Here is a 19,858-nt window from a genome sequence, read left to right on the forward strand (position 1 = left end):
CTTTTAACTGTAACTCTGTGTAGGCAAGCCCGACTTTGTTACGACTTACGTTTTCATTTTTTCCTCACTCTATCACCGTCACGACCATCATGCAGAGATGACGCAGGGTTGTTATCCGCCATCAACTCTGCCCTCTGCCGTATTGCCGTCTGAAGGAGTGATGAGACGATTACGGTTGCATTACAATACGCTTATTATACTTCGCTCGAGAGATCTGTCATCGTCAAAAAAGTTGCAGAAGAGGCGGAGTCCCCACAGCTCATGCGCGATGGTGGACCCTTGGCCACAGGCGTTCGCAAAGGGTGAATGGTCGGTGATGACTTTCTGCCGTGCGGGTCTTCAGGGCCTACCGTTCTTGTTGGTATCCGACGCATGCCACGAGCATACGCTGCAAGTCGCATCGCACGTCGCTTGTTTGGTCAGAGGTCTGTCGTCGCAAAGAAACATAGAAGTAATTATGTTTAAGGTTTTGCAAGTCACGTACCGTTAATCACTCGCTCTGGGTGAACCAATCCCACGCTAAGCAGCATCGATCCTACTTTTCTTCTAGTGTCATCACCCTGATTACTTCTTTGGTGTAAAATGATGGTGTAAAATGTGGTCATGTTAAATTGCCACTACGGAGAAACTCGTGTCTTCAGAATCTTATCTCATTGATGTTATCTCATTACATTGCATTTATCTCATTCCAATCAAGTGTATCGCGTTCTATTCTGCCAAACTAATGTTTGTCCGTTTGACGCTGAAGTATCGTAACATTAATTTCTAGTTTTTTGGAGTACGACGTCACAATGTACGCAATGTGCGACCCGTCTGGCAACATTGCTTCTCCGAGGTCGCTTCCTGGTCATCTCAACAGCAGCTTACAATCTTCCAGTGTAAGGCGGAGAACGGGGAATGTGCGTGCGCTGTTACCAGGAGACGGACGCAAGAACTCATGGTTGTCTACCCATTGGCGATTCCGAAACTATGTAAAGTGTTGTAGGATCTTTCGAAAAAACATCAGCAATACGCACAGTGTCCACTGACGGCATTTGTACGTTGCATAACAGAATCCTTAAACGACGCTTATTTATAATGCGAAATGAAACAAGTATTAGAAATAATATATTTAAAATATGTATTATGAATATGATACGAAATAAACAGCATTTTCTTGGGGCGGAGTTAAGGCGTGAGAGTGGTGCACCCCGCGTATCATGAAGTGCAACTGCGAATGAAACTCCTTATAAACATAGACAGTCGACATAACTACGATTCACCTGTGTGGTGCACACTCGTTCTGTGTGTTTCAGTGTGTAAGCGTCCTGGGGTAACCACTTCGACTCCGTCGCGACTCACATTCCCCCGCTTGTTTGTTTCTTTATCCCATCACCATCACCATCACCTGTGTGGCTCGTGGTTCGCAGAGGTGGAAAATAACGCGAAATTAACAACAAACACATACACAATTAACAACACATACAAAAATATAATAATAATAACAACGCAAAAACAAAAACAAAAAATGCGGCGCTCCTGGCGTACGACTGACCAAACGTCCAGTAGGCAGAATACATTTTATGAATATGCGTACGACTCGGTTTTAGGGCCTTCGCATGAATTGTCTGTAGTAGAAGCCTTTGTCGCCGACTGCTTTTTGCGTTCCCGACTGCTTCGAGCAGTTCGCCTCGACTGTCTTTAGCTAGGGTCCATCCTTGTTTCTCCAACAACGCTCCACAGGGGAATTGTGTTACTGCCCTGTTATGTGACTATGTAACATCTTGCACCCAGCATCAAACCGAGATCTGAGCGAGTCTTGCCGTCTAACGGAAGATCGCGCTGGAAGTAGGTGATTCTACGTACACGAAATTGTTGGACGCGATTGATTTTATTTATTTAACCTCAAAAGTCATTTCTGGCGTTACGTGAAGGGGGGGGGGGGGGCAACAAGGAAATGTGTAGAATACATATGAATTAGAAATAAATAGTTACATTATGAAGAATACAAGAATGAAGTAACGATAGGGGTACACAACATTATATATAGGGTGATTGACGTAACATCAATTTACATATACTTAACAATCATAATCATAGCGAAGGCTATTTAGCACATACCCAGTCACGTTAAAGGAAGACCACATGCAAGTTCATTTTTAAAAGTGTTATGATCAGTGATAATGACTAGCGACCGGGGTTGATTGTTCCAATCATGAGATGGTCTCCGGAAAAAAAAAATGAATGGGAGTAATAGGCAGTGGTTGAACGGAGACGCTGTAACTTAAAGGAATGATCAAATCGCGGTGAAATATAGTTTGCCGGTTGGATGGAGGTGGCCTTAAGGCTGGACTATTAAATAATTTATGAAATAAACAAAGACGAGAAAATTTCCTGCGGAGCTGCAAATCAGGAAGGCAGAGTGAGCGTTTGATAGATGTGATGCTGGAAGGATAACTGTAGATGTTCGATATGAAGCGAGCAGCACGATTTCGTCGTTATTCTAGAAGATTAGTGAGGTTAGTGCGATAAGGGTTCCGCGTGATGCATGCGTTCTCCAATTTAGGCCGAATTAATGTGGTGTAGGCTGGTTGTTTAACTGCAAGTAGCGCACATTTCGGGTTACGGCCGGTGCCCTGTATTAAAAGGGAGTCTGGCCATTAATGGGACCTGCATATACCTGAGGTTCCACCCACTTTTTGAGGTACCTAGCCAATCACAGTTCGAAATACAGTTCCCTATTATTGCGGGCCATCCAGTACATATAGCTCACAATTATTTACTGGGTGCCACCATCTTGGAGAAACTCGATTGATTTGGATTGAAACGGAGAGAGGCATGTTGGGAAAGCTCAGAATTGCAGAAATGGTTGCTGGCAGAAGTGATTGGCCAGGAGAGCGGTAGAACCGATTCGTCGTAGCGGACGGCTGCCAGTATAAACCTTTAAATCACGTAACGTAAGTAGATTGATTCGATAATGCGTAAAGATGCATGTATAAATAAAATTCAATTATATAAAGCAAAATCTTACGCATCAGAGGCGTCTTTCTTGCTATTTTCTTGGGATAGCTGTCTTAACTAGGAAGAAACATCACATTCTCGCGTAGATAATGATGGCGGAGCGAAAGTTGAAGCTACTTTTGAAAATGCGTACATGAGGATATATACTCACAGCATGAAATTAAAGTAGTCTGTGAACATTTTTTGTCACGAAATCACCGCTTCGCCATTTCAAGCACCACCCCCCATTTTTGAGAAATTTTGGTGTCATGGTGGGGTCCCCATGGAAAACGGCAACCAACGAAAGGCGCCGAAGTTTGACTGACAGGTCGAGCCTCTTTTTTAGGCTCCTCCTAATGGCCACACTCCCTTTTTGATACACGGCACTAGTTACGGCGAATAAATCCAAGCTTCCTGTTGGTGTCATTAACGATCGAGATAAGACTTGTACAAGTTAGATTTGGTTATCGATGAATTACCTAACCTATAGTTGTGGATGTAGGACTGCTTGGAACGAGTAAAGAAGTCGTGTGAATATTTAGATATACCCTCCCCCCTGTCCGCCACTCCTTCCTGCTGTCCTCTCTCCACCTGTCCACGTCTGTACGCCTCTCATAGCCACAGTTGCTTCGCGGCCCTAACGTTGAATAAAATAATATAAGTAAAAATTAACTATATTAAGGGATAGTAACCATGTGAGAATACCATGAGCAAAAAGTATCAAGGTCATGTTGAAATCCGAGTTAGTCAGCATCAGAAGAAATAGAATGATATACCACGCAGTCATCAGCGAAGAGGCGGACGGAAAAGACAGAGTGGGGTAGATCGTTGATAAAAATTAGAAAGAGAAGAGAGGTACACACCCCCGCGGTACTTCAGACAGAACAGGAAGAAACGACGAAGTGTGACCATTAGCCACAGCTGCTTGTGAGCGGCTTAAATAAGTTTTAATCCAGGCCAAGATTTGAGGACGCAGGTTAAGAAGAGACAATTTGTAAAGAAGGCAGGAGTGACTGACTGTGTCAGAAGCTTTCGAAGAGTACCGAAAAGTACATTTCGACATATATAGCTTTCTAGCGCTTAATGAGATTAGAATTATTGTTTGATGTGTCCCTATGTTATGAGTACTTCGAAAGTAAAGAAGCAGGAAATGAGATTATTTGTCATCTTCTCTGCGGTACATGAAAGTTTGCAGAAGGCCCAAGTCAAGAACACACACACACACACACAAATAGAGATACGATGATGAGATGGGGCTGATGCCGACCAGCAGGCTGGGCGCTGCCCCAGTGCCACTTGTACGTGATGAGAGATGATGATGGATATGATAAGGGGTCCGGTAATCAAAGCAGGGTGGAGAGGCCTGTTGATGACAAGAAGTCCCAAAGGTGACGCAGACCTTGGCGTGTATGAGCTGGACTGGACCATGGGCCCAGCACCTTGCCTATGGTAAATGGGCGATGATCGATCGCATGCTGCAAGGTCGCACGCTCCCGCTGGTAGTCCGGGCAGTCCATAAGTAGGTGGTGCAGGTCTGCACGCACACTGCATGGTGCACAAAGGTCCGAGGGCGCACGGCCAAGACGCTGCCTCATAACTGGTGTAAATGCAACATTCAGCCGCATGCGGTGAAGAAGCTAACCACATTGAGCACTAGGAATCATTGATATCTAGTTATCTACCAGCCAAAACCTCTTTCACGCAAATTTAACAATTACTCGTCGCGTTGTACAATTTTAAAGATGTATTGGGTATCCCATAGAGGCCGAGGCAAGTCGCGCCTCATCGAATCTGGTTTTCACGAAACGAACAGGCCTTGTTCGTGCATGCGCTACGAACGCAAGCCCCAGACTAGAACCGGACCAACTGGTCATCTGGCCAATGACATCAGCACTGTAGGAGAGCCAGCGCAAGCGGGAGCGGGGTAGGAACCAAAGGGTAACTAGCAAGGGAAGTAGGGAACACTAATTGTGCTTGACCTGCTATAGGGCGGCGGGCCACGAGATACCACGCTACATACCGTAATATCCACCGTATAGCTTGCGCTATGACCCTACGTAAAAGTGGTGCAACAACAACAAAAAAAAGTTGAAAAAGTTCTAACAGAATTGAATTAAACTGCGAAAAGCAGGAAAGCGAAGACATATCCGCATGCATGAGCCGTTGCATAGCAGCTTGTGTTACATCTTTTGCTAAAAGATGCTGAAAGATTTATCGGACGTAAGATTCCTTTAGTCCGTAGTATACGGTGGAATCCGTTAAGTGTACCTTAGATACCCCACAAGGTACGAACTATTCATAAGGGGGGAGGGAGGGGGGGGGGAAGGAGCGTCATGAAGAGAAGGAACACGAATATTTTGATGCGTAACTCAGAGTTCTATGCTTATTACGTAGAGCATGCGAACTATTCGAAGGAAAAAAATAAGAGAACAAATAACATATTGTCACGAAAAATGACTGCAAATACCTGTTTGTAATTGCAGGCACAGATGTAGGGTTTGGTAATAGTTTTCGCATACCATAATGGCTGCGTCGAAATTAGAGAAGTCCGTTAGCAGAATGAGCACTGCTTCGAGTGAGACCTGCCCGACGAGCTTAATGGACCTGACTTATTGATTTCCCATCGGCACCGCAGTTCAGACTGCAGCGGGATTACCGAGACATGCGGAAAGTGCATATCTTGGAATACACTTATCGACAGAGATGGCTGGATCCAGGAGTGCCCTATAGAGAAACCTGCAGCGACTTCAGCTTCATGCCCGAGCAAGTCGCACAGCGCGCTGCAATGGCTTCCGAGCCAGCGCGAAATCATATTGCACAAACGAGTTCGTAACTGCGCGTAACGCATGCTGTTGTTGTTCGTGAAACTAGGCCATGATTGCATTCTCTGCACCAGTTCAAGCAAATGTTGTTAACATTTCCCTGAGGCTGGGGAGGTAGGTCCAAAGAAGAGACACAAGCGGACGAGACGAGACGCGTACACCAACAAGCTCATACAGCAGCTGGCTTGCATTTTGTTCTTGCGTTTAGTTCTGAAGAAATTCACGACTAGCCAGCACCACTCGCTGGATAGGAGGTACAACAAGAGAGCTATGAGAGCGCCACCTAGATACAGAAAGGCTGCTTGATGCCTCGTATTCTTCACACGTCAACGTATAAAATCAGGATGGCAGCATATCGCCGCAGACACAATTTCAAACACTTTGGCTACCTGTGGCTACACGTGGATGTTCGTGTGGCTCATAGCGGCTGGTCTCCATAGCAATACGGCCGCCGAAGCGCGGTTGTGATAGGCCAGCTATTAGCTGTTACGTCACGTCGTTCAAGAGCCCAGGCTGTCTGTGAGACCGACAACGGCGAGCTCTGTCATTAGCACCACCACCACGCTTTGTTTTTTCCCGTACGTGGAAATCTACTCCGATTGCCTCCTTACCAGGCTTTGTTTCTAGGTGGTGTTGGGCATGTCGGGCAGATGATAATGCGTGGTGGTTTGTAAACTTTGTGGAAACAGGACGTGAAATGAAAGACAGGCACTTCAAAACGAAACTGAACAGAACAATGGCGCCGTCTACAGACGCTGAGGTCGCTGTGCTCGTTCATTAGTTTTTTTGGAGGCAATCGCAGAGCGCTAGTGTTGGAGTTGCAGTTGAACGGTGTGAAAGGCGCGCTGTTCGCTCCCGGCACCGCGGTAGCGGAACTCTGCTGATCTATTGCAGCGAGTGCATCTAAATCGAAGAGACCAAATGAGGCATTCACTTTGCGAACAAAACGTGCAGTAAAACTGGAACTCGCACTTCCTTCTTCTTCCAGTTTAACATACGCGTTAATTCCAATTAATTTTTATCATTCTCTGCGTTGCTTCCCGTTGCGGCAAGGTCACGATAGAGGCTAATCTAACTTAATCACCGCACCTTCAAAAGACAATGGAATAGAAGTCAGCCTTGATGCCGGCCAGCAATCCGATATCATCGGCATATCCACCTTTCCGTGTATGTACGTGGGAAGTGGAGTGTTGGAACCCCACACACGGCTGTGCTGTCAGAAGTTTTCCTTGGACATTCTGGGAGGCGCTCCAGAGAGACATGTCGCCGCGGTGTCTCTCCCTGAAGTTGGCCGTGGACGCATACCAACCCTTCTTCAACCACTCCTTTCTGCGGTCCACTCTCCTTGTGTCCACGTTTGTAAACCGATCGTAGTAATAGTCTCTTTGCGAATATGAAATAATATTGAAATAATCAATCGAGGACCTGCCTGGATACAGTACGTTCCCTTGTATCACACAGAAACACCTAACCTAATTACGCGACCTAACCTAACGTAACCTAACCTAGCCTAACTTGACCTACACTGTTAAAACAGAACTTCACCACATAGCACGCTCCTAGCCAACCATCATACCGAATGATATCATTCCGTGTCATGATTTGTTCAAAACAGGGGGGAGGCGCCTATCTGGGACAAGATAATCTGTCCCAGATAGGCGCCTCCTCCCATTTTCAACAAATCAGTGCACAGAATGATATCATTCGGAATGATGGTTGGCTAGGAGCGTGCTGTGTGGTGAAGTTCTGTTTTAACAGTGTAATAACGCGATCTGGGCTGTGGCGCAGTGCGCCAAGTGATACCGTCACCGCCTCTCATTGGATCAACGACAGCAAGAACAATAAATACACGTATACCGATGAGGGATGAGAAGATTCCGATTTGAGCAGCTAGCGCAGGGCGGACGCCTTTTTGTGTCGATTCACATACATTTAAGCTAATACAAAAATGCGTACGACACTCATTTTGGTCAAATCATGACAGAAAACGACATCCATTTTGAAGGACCACTTACCAGGAGCGCATTATGCAAACTTACGAGCAACATTGTGTCGATGTCACCGCCAGTTGCGCATTGCTCGTCAAGTACGGCGGCAGAACTACATTGCATGCGCATAACACCGGGTCTAAAACAATAGACGTCGGCTACGTGTCGGCTGCATAATCGTCATGAGCAGCAAGTCAGTGGGGAACATAGATATCACTGTGACTTGCAAAGTTGGGAATTATTTCCCACCAGACATCGCACCGAGCCGTTTTACCGTAGGCTGCCTCAATACTATAGCTCCCTCTGCAAAGGGTGAAGACAACCGCGCCGTCGCCGCGTTTCTACAAATGGCTGGCCTGTAGAGGGATGTAAATATTTATTTATTTTGAAATACTACTGGCTTCCTCCTGATAGCCTAAGTAGGAATGGGAAAAGACAACAAAACCGAACAATGACAGAATTGTACATCTATACCAACTGCCCTGACAGCAACGACAGAAACTGATATATTTTAAATATGTTATGGGTCGTGAATTCACAGACGCTTCGGCATCAGCAAGCACAGTCCTTCTTCAACGACTGTTTTCCAAGACCTCCTCGCAGGGATTGTTTAAAAGACCGAACGAGCCCCTCCCGAAAATCTCCCCGTAATGCTGCACTCTCTGGGATCAACCTCCAGCTGGCTCAGTTGGTACGAGGACATATGTCCATGGAAACACGCGGCTCTGTCTTGTTCTGCTACATGCAAATCTACTGCAGGCACGTTTTTTTTTAAACTATTACCTGGTTTTTGAAATTCTAACACACACACGAAAAGCCAAGCTGCAAAACCACTACCCAAGAGTATAGTCCTGTAGATCACAATATACCGCCCAAGACTCATCTCGCCACTCACCGAGATCTCCCATAGTGCTTTCGAAACGCACGTATCCGCCCTGAAATACGAGGACATCCGATGGAACGAAGACTGAATCCACCGATAAAGGGCCCTTCAAGTCAATTCGAAACAAAGAAATCGTTCAACAGCGCTCAAGTACACCTTGGACGCTTTAAGCCCGCCTCTTAGACAGAGCGACGTGCTTCTGGGAAACTAAAACGTTGAGACAAAGTGATATTGCCGGAGATAAACTGCATTACGGAAGCGGACGCTTTTGTTTCGTGAAACTCCCCAATATCGTCGCTCCAGACGATCGTTGTTGATAAGCAGCACATTACTGGTCCTCTATATACGAGTGGGACTGTTGCTTGCACGACAGGCAATGCGTTCGAACTTGTATACTGATGAGGTTGAAACCACCTTAAATGCTTCTTACGAGGATTCTTGTCGCAAGAGGACACTGGGTGCCTCTTTTTCTTCTAGATATTGATTCAAATAACCGTACAGCCTCTTGGCCCTGCTCCTCTGAAACATCCTTGAGTTCATACATGTTTGAGTGTGCTTACGAATAGGGCGAAAATAGGCGTGTCCTTAAAAGTGGTTTTCTTGAGCTTTCATGGCAAACATGTTTGTCTTCATGAAGACGTCACAAAAGTGCCATAGAAGATCCATAATTCACTTCGACACAATTTTTTCAGGAGTCAGCTAGCAATGTTCAACTGAGGAGTCAGCTGACAAGAAAAAGTTTTTAGGGGGCTCTCTAGAATAAAGAGGCCAACGAGATTTTTTTTGCGTATGATTTACTTTCGTGACGTTAATTTTGTTAATGGGTTGATGACTTTGACTGTAAGTTGCTGTATTGGTTGGCAGTTTTGAAACAGGAGATGAACCTGTAGAGCGTGTTTGGGCGTTCAGTGGAAACTGGTACCAGACGTTCGAGGTTGCTCTGCAGGTTCTCTGCCTCAATGCTCTCAAACGCTCTATGCTGCGTAATGCCAAAACGTTACACAAGATACCTTAAGTGTCAGCCCCGCAGGCAAATGGAAAACAGTGAACTCTACGTGAAAAAAAAAAAAAAAGAAATATGAACGGTAAGGACAGTGTCGGGGACGCATCCGCTACGTAGAATACGCCTGTGCGGTTTGTGTGCGGCGATTTTGACGCCACACGCAGCAGCTATGCAAGGATCTCTCCAGTGCCCTGTTTACTCCACAGCACTCAATTCCCCCCCTCCCCTTGCCCTCAATTCCCCCCCTTGCCTTATTGTATCTGACATTTTGCTTTCTTCCTTTCAACGTCGATTTTACAACGTATTACATATTTTCATTGCAGGCGTTCACACTGTTGCGATGACACTGTTCAGTAAACATAGACATTTTACGGTTACAAGCCCGACGTTCTTGCACTATAGTATTACAGTAGCGTGACATTAAAGGGACTGCAAAGTGAATGGTAAACTTATAGAAACTGTGTGCTTTTCTGAGAGCTTGTAACTTGGACGCTTCATATACGTAATAGCTCTGCTGTGCATTGAGCATTTTTTTAACAATCGAATTTTAAACATTGCTGCTCCAACCGAAATTTGCGGATTCCAAGACGCAGCAACCCTGAGGCGACTCGCGCCATCTATTGAGAACGCAAGCAATTAGGCTAGCCAGCTAGCATGTCGCGATCAGTTGCAATGTGCGTTTCGTCGTCGAAGGTACACGGTTGGTGCATCCCGGAACACTGCAACGTAAACCGGACATCTATTGAAAACGTTAGGATGCGAGATTTTGCACACAGCAGCGATACCAGAGCGTTTTTCAACATCTTTACCACGGTACCGTGGGTAATGGCTGAGGAGCAGACGACACCCAGACGCGGAGAAAAAAAAAAGCAGCTTAAACCGAACTGCTCTAGAGTAGCTGTTATTCTTCAAAAGAGGTCAAATAGTGACTAGTATAAACTGTCTGAAATGCGTTAGTGGTACTTCAATATCACGTGGTACGTGTCCGCCAATCCGGAGCGGCCGCCGGCGTTCCCCGTGAATGACGTCTGTGGACGCTGCGATCGCGAAATTATCCGCCATTGAAAATCGTTATGAAAAATATTGAGACGGGAGGTCTTGTATGTTTCATCACAAGGCCACGCTCTACCTAGTGCTAAATAAAAAGATGGTGGTCGCACTTCACTTTACAATTTCTTTAAGAAGGATGACGAGTAACGTACGGTGCAATATGCCGGGTGTTGAAAATCCAGCAGGAAAATCCAGCTGAATAATGCAGAAACGACTGGTACGATCGATGAACGTTCTGTTTGCGAACAGCTTTGAGACATCTGCCTTGAGCTGACCAATGAGTGGTTCATTGTGATAGACTTATTATTTAAATAAAAATCCGAAATTTTCGGCATTGTGCCGCAGCGATCAGGACCTCCAGCGAAAAATATTCCAGAAAAATAACCCACGTTGATCGAGTAATTAATTGGTTTTGCTGTACATATTTCTCGCACGGTGTATGTGCAGCAATGCGCTCTTTCGCTGAGCCATCCCGTTCTCAATGGACCTTTTTCAAATACGCTTTGTATCCTAGCGGCCCTCCAGGGAACCACCCTCGGCGCGCGCCGAAACAAACCCAGGTGGGTAGCACAAAGGACGAAAACCGGTCTTGGAGTGGGACCGACGAGTTCGCGCCTCCAGAGCCATTTATAGGGAGAGTTTGGCCATTCTCTGATCTTTTGCCGCCTCGTGGGTGGAGCCTATTTTGACGTCAGAGTCGTCGTTGCGCCGCCCAAAGAGACTGAATCCAAGCAGAATCCGCTTATCAGCCACCTGATGCGCGCCATATTGATGCTGTCCGTCAGCTTTGTTGTTGCAATGAATGCAATCTACAGGAATAACCGGCTTATGACCCACAGCCGCCTCCGATAAGAGGGGTTTTGTTGCCAAACTGAAAGAGTTCAAGGACGAAGGGCTTTCGAAGGACAATGTACGCACGTGTCTTCCCTCCTTGCATGGTAAACAACGATCAGCATCAATATGACGTCGGCGGCCGGCTGACAACGGGACAACAATAGAGCACGGCGAGGGAGGTAGCTTAGCCGTGACGTCGCATGACGCGGTTCAAGTTAGGCTCCTCCTAATGGCCAAACTCTCCCTATAAACGGCTCTGCGCGCCTCCCCTTTCCAGCGCCATCTATTGAACACGAAGAGAACTTTGTCTGGCGCACCGGTTCTGGTCATCGTCGCCGCACCGCATGCGCATAAGCACTTGTGAAGAAGGTCCATTGCGTGTTCATCTGCCTGGTTCACACACGGAGCTGACGGAAGATAAGAAACAGAGGTTCAGGAGATGCTCCGGTGTTCCTTCTCTACCTAACTGGTGCATAGCGCCCGCGGTCCATTGGTCATCATAGCGGTCAAAGAACGCTATCTCGCCTATCCAACGACAGCTGCGAGCATTATGTGCCGGACGGGCAGAGAAGGAAAAGGCGTATTTAAGCGTCTCCTTCTGCTGTTTCTAACATTCCGTCACCCTCGTATCTGCACCAGAAGGATGAACACGCAAATGACATTTTTCAGCAATTATAATTAATTTCAAATGCACAACAACCTAAAGCGAGATAACTCCTTTGCGTAAATTTGCGCAGTCTATCGATAAACATCGACACGTTTTCGGGATGGGCCTGGCCTACTTCGAAAGCAATCAACGAGAATTAATTCGGATATTTTTGTCGGCAACTGGAAAGTGAACAGGTCTTCTAGTTTACCACAAGTGTCGAGGACATTTCCCATGGAAGACGCCACGGAATTGGAAGACGCCACCAAGTGATCGAGCGATCAGACGTCGGGAAAGGCGACACATGCATCTCACATTTATTTATACACGCCAGGAAGTTAATCAAATAACTAATACTATAATTCCATATACGAGGGGCGTTCAAGTCAAACCTGGATTTTTCATTTTTCGCAAAAGTAAAATGAACTTACAGGCGAGAAATTAGTTTTATTTTTCTACGTAATCTCCAGCTGCACTAATGCACTTGTCCCAGCGTTTCACGAGGGCTTGGATGCCACCAGCGTAGAAATCCTTACCGGCGCATAGCAGCCATGGTCGGACCGCATTCTTGACCTCGTCGTCGCAGCTGGGCTCCCAAGGAACGCCTTCAGTGGCTCGAAGAGATGGAAATCGCTGGGGGCGAGGTCTGGACTGTAAGGGGGATGTGGCAGCAACTCCCAGCCAAGTTCCTGTAAGGTGCGTGTCGTGAGATGTGCGGTATGCGGGCGTGCATTGTCCTGTAGGAGGAGGACTCCTTTGGTGATGAGGCCCGGACGATTTTGCTTCAGCGCCTTATGCACACTCCTGAGAATCTGGCAGTAATATGCACTATTGATCGCACTATATGCACTATTGATATCGAGACATGTTATCCGTCGGTTCTTGAGGATCAGGCACTCCACAAGCTGGATGTTCTCAGGAACTCTGACACTGGGCTTTGAGCCGCCCGGGCCGGGGTCGTCCTGCACTGATGTACAGGAAACTAAAGCTTACAGATTCATTGTTGTAAGGTAATTACCGATAATCTTTGTTCGTAGGTGAGTGCTGAACCTCGTCATGTCTGAATCATAAATTGTGTAATTCACACATGCGAGAATTAATATGCATTTTAATCATGGTGAATGTCGTAACAACGTCGTCGTACAACTGTAGGACGGACTTCGTCTTACTGCAATGTCATCTCAAGCTTTTTTTTTTTTTTTTGTTGAGCCACAAGCACGTGTTTAATAAATAGCTTCCCCCTTTATAACCGTAAAACAACGGTTCAAATAAGAACCTCTTCCCCTCACGTTCATCAATTCGGATAACACGCGATGCATTTTGCAATCCAAAGCTTCCCAATTCTCCCGCTTGTAGCGCTGTCATTAGAGTGTTCTGCGCGCAGCCTGGAAAAGCGGACGGCCCCTTCATACAGGCGAGGGTATGTGGCCCCGGTGATAAATTAATGCGTTTGTGAATGGAGCACCAGTGACAGATATTGCTGCTTCGACTTATGTATTGATAAATAACACTTAGGACTTTTACTTTCGGGGTCACTCGGGTAATTCTGCGCAGTATCACCCCTCATTTCCCCCCCAATGGATGACTTGTTCTTCCAGATTCGCTAGTTTTATTATTACAGGTTTATGTTGAGGCAAGCTCTTGTAAGCTTCCTTGGTGTGCAACTGTTGCGTGGCAACCCCACTTTGTAAAGCACATGAGGACATTGTGGGTTATTTCCAGAAACAAAAAATAAATAACTTTCAACAGCTATCACCGAGTACTTGAGGGACTGGCAGTCGTCGGCACAGTATGCGAAGCATACCTCCGCGAGGGTTGGATTTTTTGTTAAAAAAGTAAAATATCAAGGGGTACTCTTTTTTTCATTTTCCATTATTGGATTTTACATTGCCGAGGGAACAGACGGCACAATAACAACCATGACGTTAGTTTCCCTCCTCCTTCCTCCTCACCAATGCTTCATTTTGGTTTCTAGGAGTCGGGTATTCCATTATGAAAGATGAAAGATCCCTCGAGGCGCTGGGAGGACCGCTGGGAGACATATGTGTGCTATTATGTGACATGTATGGCTATTTTGAAACTAACGCGCCAGATTTGCTAGTTTCCCGACTTTATTTGATGAAAACACTGGTGGTGGTAGTGGTGGTGGTGGTGACGAGAAAGCCGGCTTGCCGTTGTTGGCCTCACGTATGTGGGCTGCGTCACGACTTTAGCCAGGATGAGATGAGATGGTGTGATAACAGATGAAGGAATGATGACGGCCGAAAATTAAGATCTAGGGTAGTCACTGCAGAGTTGGTTAGAAGTCCGAGCAGTACTCATAGCCTTTGAGCGAGGCCAGATTCCTGGAGAAAGTAGACTAGGCTGAGATGTAAACACAAGTACCTCTAACATCAACCAATCAAACAGATTCCCAAACAGATTTTGGGGAGCGATCACATGCTTTTTCGCAGCAAGCAACATACTGTACATTTTTTTCGACGTCAGAAAAGGAAAGAAAAAAGATTGCCTCATTCACAACGGGACTGGCGTACAACCCAAGAGGGAACGGGAAACGGAAAAACATATAACTAAATGGCCGACGACACTAAAGCCTCACAATGATGTTCCCTCGTGAAGGCCGTTTGTTTGGCAGTATAAGTAGTTTTTTTTTAATTTTTGACTGGTATAGTTGTTCCATGTTTCATTATTGTTCTTACTAATGTGCACCTAAAGTTCGCAAGTTCACGTCGTTTTATAGTTTTATCAGGGACAAGACTGGGGGGGGGGATATATGTTTAGTATATAAAAAAACGAGGAAAACAGCCTGCGCTACTGCTGCTTGCACGACTGGGCATTACAGACAATGTAACCTGTTATATACCACCGCTCTTCACTGATTTGCATTGTGTATAGGGTGTTTCACGAAAATCCCCCGGCTGAATTATTCGTGAACAGGTGGCGCCATCGAAGAAATTTCTTTTTGGTAAAGATCCTTGGGACATCGGCTATGAACTGAATAGTGAGCGGCTTATTTGCATACGCTCACTAAGTAAATAAACATCTTAGCTTTTAAATTTTACTTCGCACGCTTACGGAACATCTGTTTTACGCATCGGGACCTTCAGCGAAAAATATTGCAAGAAAAAAAATGCGTCGACACTTAGTGATTTTTTTCGAGTAATTAATCGGTTTCGGTATATGTCTTGCGCGGAGCTGTGCACCAATGCGCTCTTTTGATCAGATATCCAGCTGTCATTCGTGTTCATCCGTCTGGTTGACACACGGGGGTGACGGAAGATAAGGAACAGCCGCAAGACCGCAGGAGACGCTTTGGTGTTCCTTCTTCTCTACAGGCTCCGCCTCCCGTTTTCAACAAATTGGGCGAGAACGTTGTCATTCGGGATGATGGTTGGCTAGGAGCATGCTATGTGGTGTAGTTAATTTTTAAGAGTGTATCCCACTAGCTCACAGCACTCGCGGCGCATTCGTCATCATCCATGATAAGAGCACGCTTTCTCATCTACGGAACGACAGAACCGCCAGAGCTGTTGACCAGTCGCTTTGATATGGAATATTAAATCAACTCTTGCGGCTGTTCCGAATCCTCCGTCGTCCCCGTGCATGAACCAGGTGGATGAACACGAAATTGACAGCCGGATAGCTGATCCAAAGAGCGCATTGGTGCACTACTCCGCGCAAGAAATATGTAAACCAAAACCGATTAATTACTCGGAAATATCACTAAGTGTCGACGTGTTTTTTTTTTCTTGCAATATTCTTCGCTGAAGGTCCCGATGCGTAAAACAGAGGTTCCGTAAATGTGCGAAGTAAAATTAAAAAGTTAAGATGTTTATTTAATTAGTTAGCGTATGCAAATGAGCCGCTCACTACTCAGTTCGTAGACAATGTCCCAAGGATCTTTACCAAAAAGAAATTTCTTCGATGGCGCCCCGTGTTCACGAATTATTCAGCCGGGGGATTTTCGTGAAACACCCTGTATACCACCAGTTCACTGAAATAAATTTTCTTCATATATACGTATATCATGAGAACTGAATGGGAACAATTTGCGTCACAAGAAACGAAAGAGAAGGATAGGGTGCATAATACTCCAATATTTTCATTACAAAGTACAATTCCTTGACGGCGATGCAGTCGTTCCGAGGTCACAAGGCAGACCGTGAGACGAAGCATGTCATTCTGCTTCACGACATACTTTTCGGCAATTCTTAGTTCATAATGGCTTCGTGGCGGCTGCTGTTGCACTTGATACTAGTTGACGCACGGGGGCTGATAAAAAAGTATCCGAGATAGGTTTATATTAGAAAACATAACACTTTCCCAGGTTTTCATATTACTAAAACCCGCATTACAGGTTTGGATCTTGGTCATCATCGAAGTATACTCTCTCTCTAAAATCACACGAGTTCCCCTCGCAGTTTAGACTGACCGAAACAATTCATGATGTCCTCTCTGGTAACAGCGAAGAGCTTCATCGTCACATCCGCTTGAATTGCTGAACTTCCCGAAATACATTTTGTTTCAACTACATCTCGGCTTTTTCGCAACTTTTCAGTCACAGTCCCCCTGTGGCTTTCTCCCCTTTTGAAAAATCGAGATGCAGTAGGAAGGGAAATATTTCAGGGTGGTCGGCAGGTTCGAACGAATGTCACGATGAAGCTCGTCGCTATTTCCAAAAGCAAGCTATTTCCTTCGAGAATTGTTGCGGTAACTCGAAAGTGCGTAGAGTTATCTGTGTGGCTTCGGAAGGGGTATCTTCCAGGGTGACGGGGTAATATAAATCCATTCGGTACACGTTTTGAAGAAATTTCGAGTTTCAGTGACTTTACCACCTGTACACAGTCTTAAAACAGGCGATGGTTCTGACGAGACCGGTTTACAGTAAACGGCGTACCATATACGACTTTTTAATTAACGTGACTGCATAAGTGTCACAAAAACGAGCATTCCTGTCGTTTTCAACAAATCGGGGGAGGGAATGATGGCATCCAGGATGACGATTGTCTATAGGACCGTGTTATTCCGTGAAGTTCTGTTTTAACAGTGTACCGATATGCACTTTATAAATCTGTTCGTGTGAATTCGACGTTTCAGTGACGGATCTTGTTTTGTCCTTTCAGGTGGCGTGTCCGAGAGGCGTGGCTCCGCGTGCCATTTTAAGAGTCGTTGGCATGGCACCTGGTTCCAGAAGGGAGCCCAACCCGCGGTTGTCATTGACAGGTCTCAGTTCGCCTCCAAAGGGAACTGTATTGACGCCGACGGAGACATGTTCCTCTTGGAAGACAGGTACGTGCTCAAATGAACGTACCCATACTGTAGAGTGCCCGACGTGTGCGAACAGCGGTCTTGTTTTGTGTAGTGGTACGAGATTCAAAACCCCTTGTGCATTGGCTTCTCATCCGTGCTATGAACTATTAGTAGTACTGCTAGGTTTATTTCCCACTGTAAACGTGGAGGAGGCACGAAGCGAAAAGCTCCAAGGAGCTTGTCTAGGCCTCAGTCCCCTTACAAGAAAAATAGACACAATAAACGAAAATAGCGACAGGTAATAACAAATTACAGGATGATATGAAAACTAAAAGTTGCAATTGCAATGCAGTATTAAGGAAAAGCACTGAGACATACAATTACAATACTGCGTACCAATGCAACATGCAACATATGTGATAATACCCGGACCCAGAAATCAAGTATAGTCGTAATACATATACTGCACGCATGTAAAACTTAACACAGGGTGTTTCACCTAAAGTGATAAAAAAAATCTAACTAAAGCTAAAGCGGAATTTTTACTTTTTTTTTTCGACTATTTCTGTTGCGATACTGTGCATATTTTTTGTTGGGTCTCTGATAATCCGTGGAGGACTTCATATTCCTATAAAAAAAAGTGAGGGTCGCTTGGCAATTTTCAAAGTTCAATTGGAAAAAAAATAAATTTCCCACAATTAAAAGTTGTCCGAACCCTTCCTTAATTGTGGCAAAGATTTCCAGAAGGTAATTGCTGGAAGTCCCACAATCCTCCGGCGAGTACGTCGCCAGTTAGAATTTATTATCACGTTAGGTGAAACACCCTGTATATAGAATTAACAGAAACGTAATACAAGTACCTACCAAACCAGTTACTACTGATCATTCAAGAAAAAAATCTTTTAAGTTAGACAACCTGCTGTTATTTATATCAATGCCGATTTGTGCGGAGTCATTTAACAATTTTTGAAGCTGAATGGAGAGTTTGAAATCCATGATTAGTTCAACCGTGTGGTACAAACCACGGATTTATTGCCGTAAGCGTAGAGACATCATGCCGATTTCTGGGCGAAAGAACACCTAGGAGAGAGTCGAACACGCATTTTGTACAAACACGCTATTCTGCATCTTCTGTTGACATTTAGTGTTCCGTAGAGTTCACACTCTCTCGTGTGGGTGCTTACAATACATGGTGTGGAACTGCATACATGAGTAGTTGTGTGTGGGAGGGATGACGGGGGATATGGGGAGAAGACCAGAAGTATTTGCTCCAGAAGATCTAGTCCTCCTGCATGGACTGGACGTGCGGACAGGCAGAACACAATCGAAATGTTGAGTGTGAAAGTGGAATGCAAGCAAGCAGGCGTAGATTTGTAGAACGTACCATTTCCTTGGAACTGTGGGAACAGTGAGACACAAGACAGAACACAAAGTACACAGGACAAGAAAGGATGTCTTGTGTCTCCGTTTTCCGTCAGACTCAAGAAACTCTTAGCTTGTTCACAGGCAAAATGTGTCGCTCCAATAGATTAGAAAGATTCCCAAACTGCATAATCGAAACGTCAGGATGTAGCTATATTACCTCTTATTATTTCGCCTTCTATTACTGCAACTTCGGTTTCAAGCGCGTATGTTGGTCATTGTCCTTAGCTTCAACGTAGCCTTCACTCCCGGATCGGATACTGTGGCAGCAGCCTATGCTCCAAATGCTGCTAGCAGACAGCCATTCACCCTGGCTGCAATCATTGGCCCATGTCAGAACTACGTGCAACATCGTCGATGTCTTCTAATGTTGTTGTTCCAGACGCTGTACTACTCTGTATCCCAATGACCATCGGTGCTTTCTTTCGTGTGTTTTTTGTTTTGTGTTTTTCTAACCTTCCTTTTGGTCAGCGTAGCACAGCCAGTGGAGGACACCTTCATTCTCATATCTCACCTCTAATGTTTCGCGTGTAATGGGACAGTGCACTACTCTCCAGCGGTGGATCGCCCCATGTCCCCATTGATTGATTTAATTTGTTGTTGTCTTAAGGTTTAATTTGCAGCGCCGTTAGTTGTTGCGGCGTTTTCTTTTGCTCTGAGAAAAGGCGCCCCAACTCTCATATCGTCGTATATTTTGCACCTAGACCTTCTTGGTGCAAATACTTAAGACCCTACCAGCAATCTTGTGGTTCTAAAACTATTTATGTTTCCAAACTGTATTTCTCACTCACCCTGTACGAGGAGCATACAGTGTGTATATTTACTGATGAACGCTGTTTATTCCGTTTATACATTGCCCTTTGCGTTCCAATGCACCTTCCTTTCATCACAATCGTAGCCATGTAATTTGCGGAGCCGGCCAATGCGACCTGCAGCTGCCGCAGAGAAACACACAATGAACCGTCATATGTCAAGGGGAAG

At 45.4% G+C, this 19,858-nt stretch overlaps 1 protein-coding gene across 2 annotated transcripts in view; it reads left to right on the forward strand.

The window, feature by feature from the left end:
• LOC135391321 (uncharacterized) overlaps nucleotides 1-19,858 on the forward strand; it is a 350,713-nt gene that overhangs the window by 139,194 nt on the left and 191,661 nt on the right. For both annotated transcript variants that reach the window (XM_064621554.1, XM_064621555.1), the window contains exon 2: nucleotides 17,329-17,494. In XM_064621554.1, coding sequence (XP_064477624.1) covers nucleotides 17,329-17,494 — 166 coding nt within the window. The remainder of the gene's footprint in view (nucleotides 1-17,328; nucleotides 17,495-19,858) is intronic.

This window comes from Ornithodoros turicata, chromosome 4, assembly GCF_037126465.1.
Source record: "Ornithodoros turicata isolate Travis chromosome 4, ASM3712646v1, whole genome shotgun sequence".
NCBI lineage: Eukaryota > Metazoa > Arthropoda > Arachnida > Ixodida > Argasidae > Ornithodoros > Ornithodoros turicata.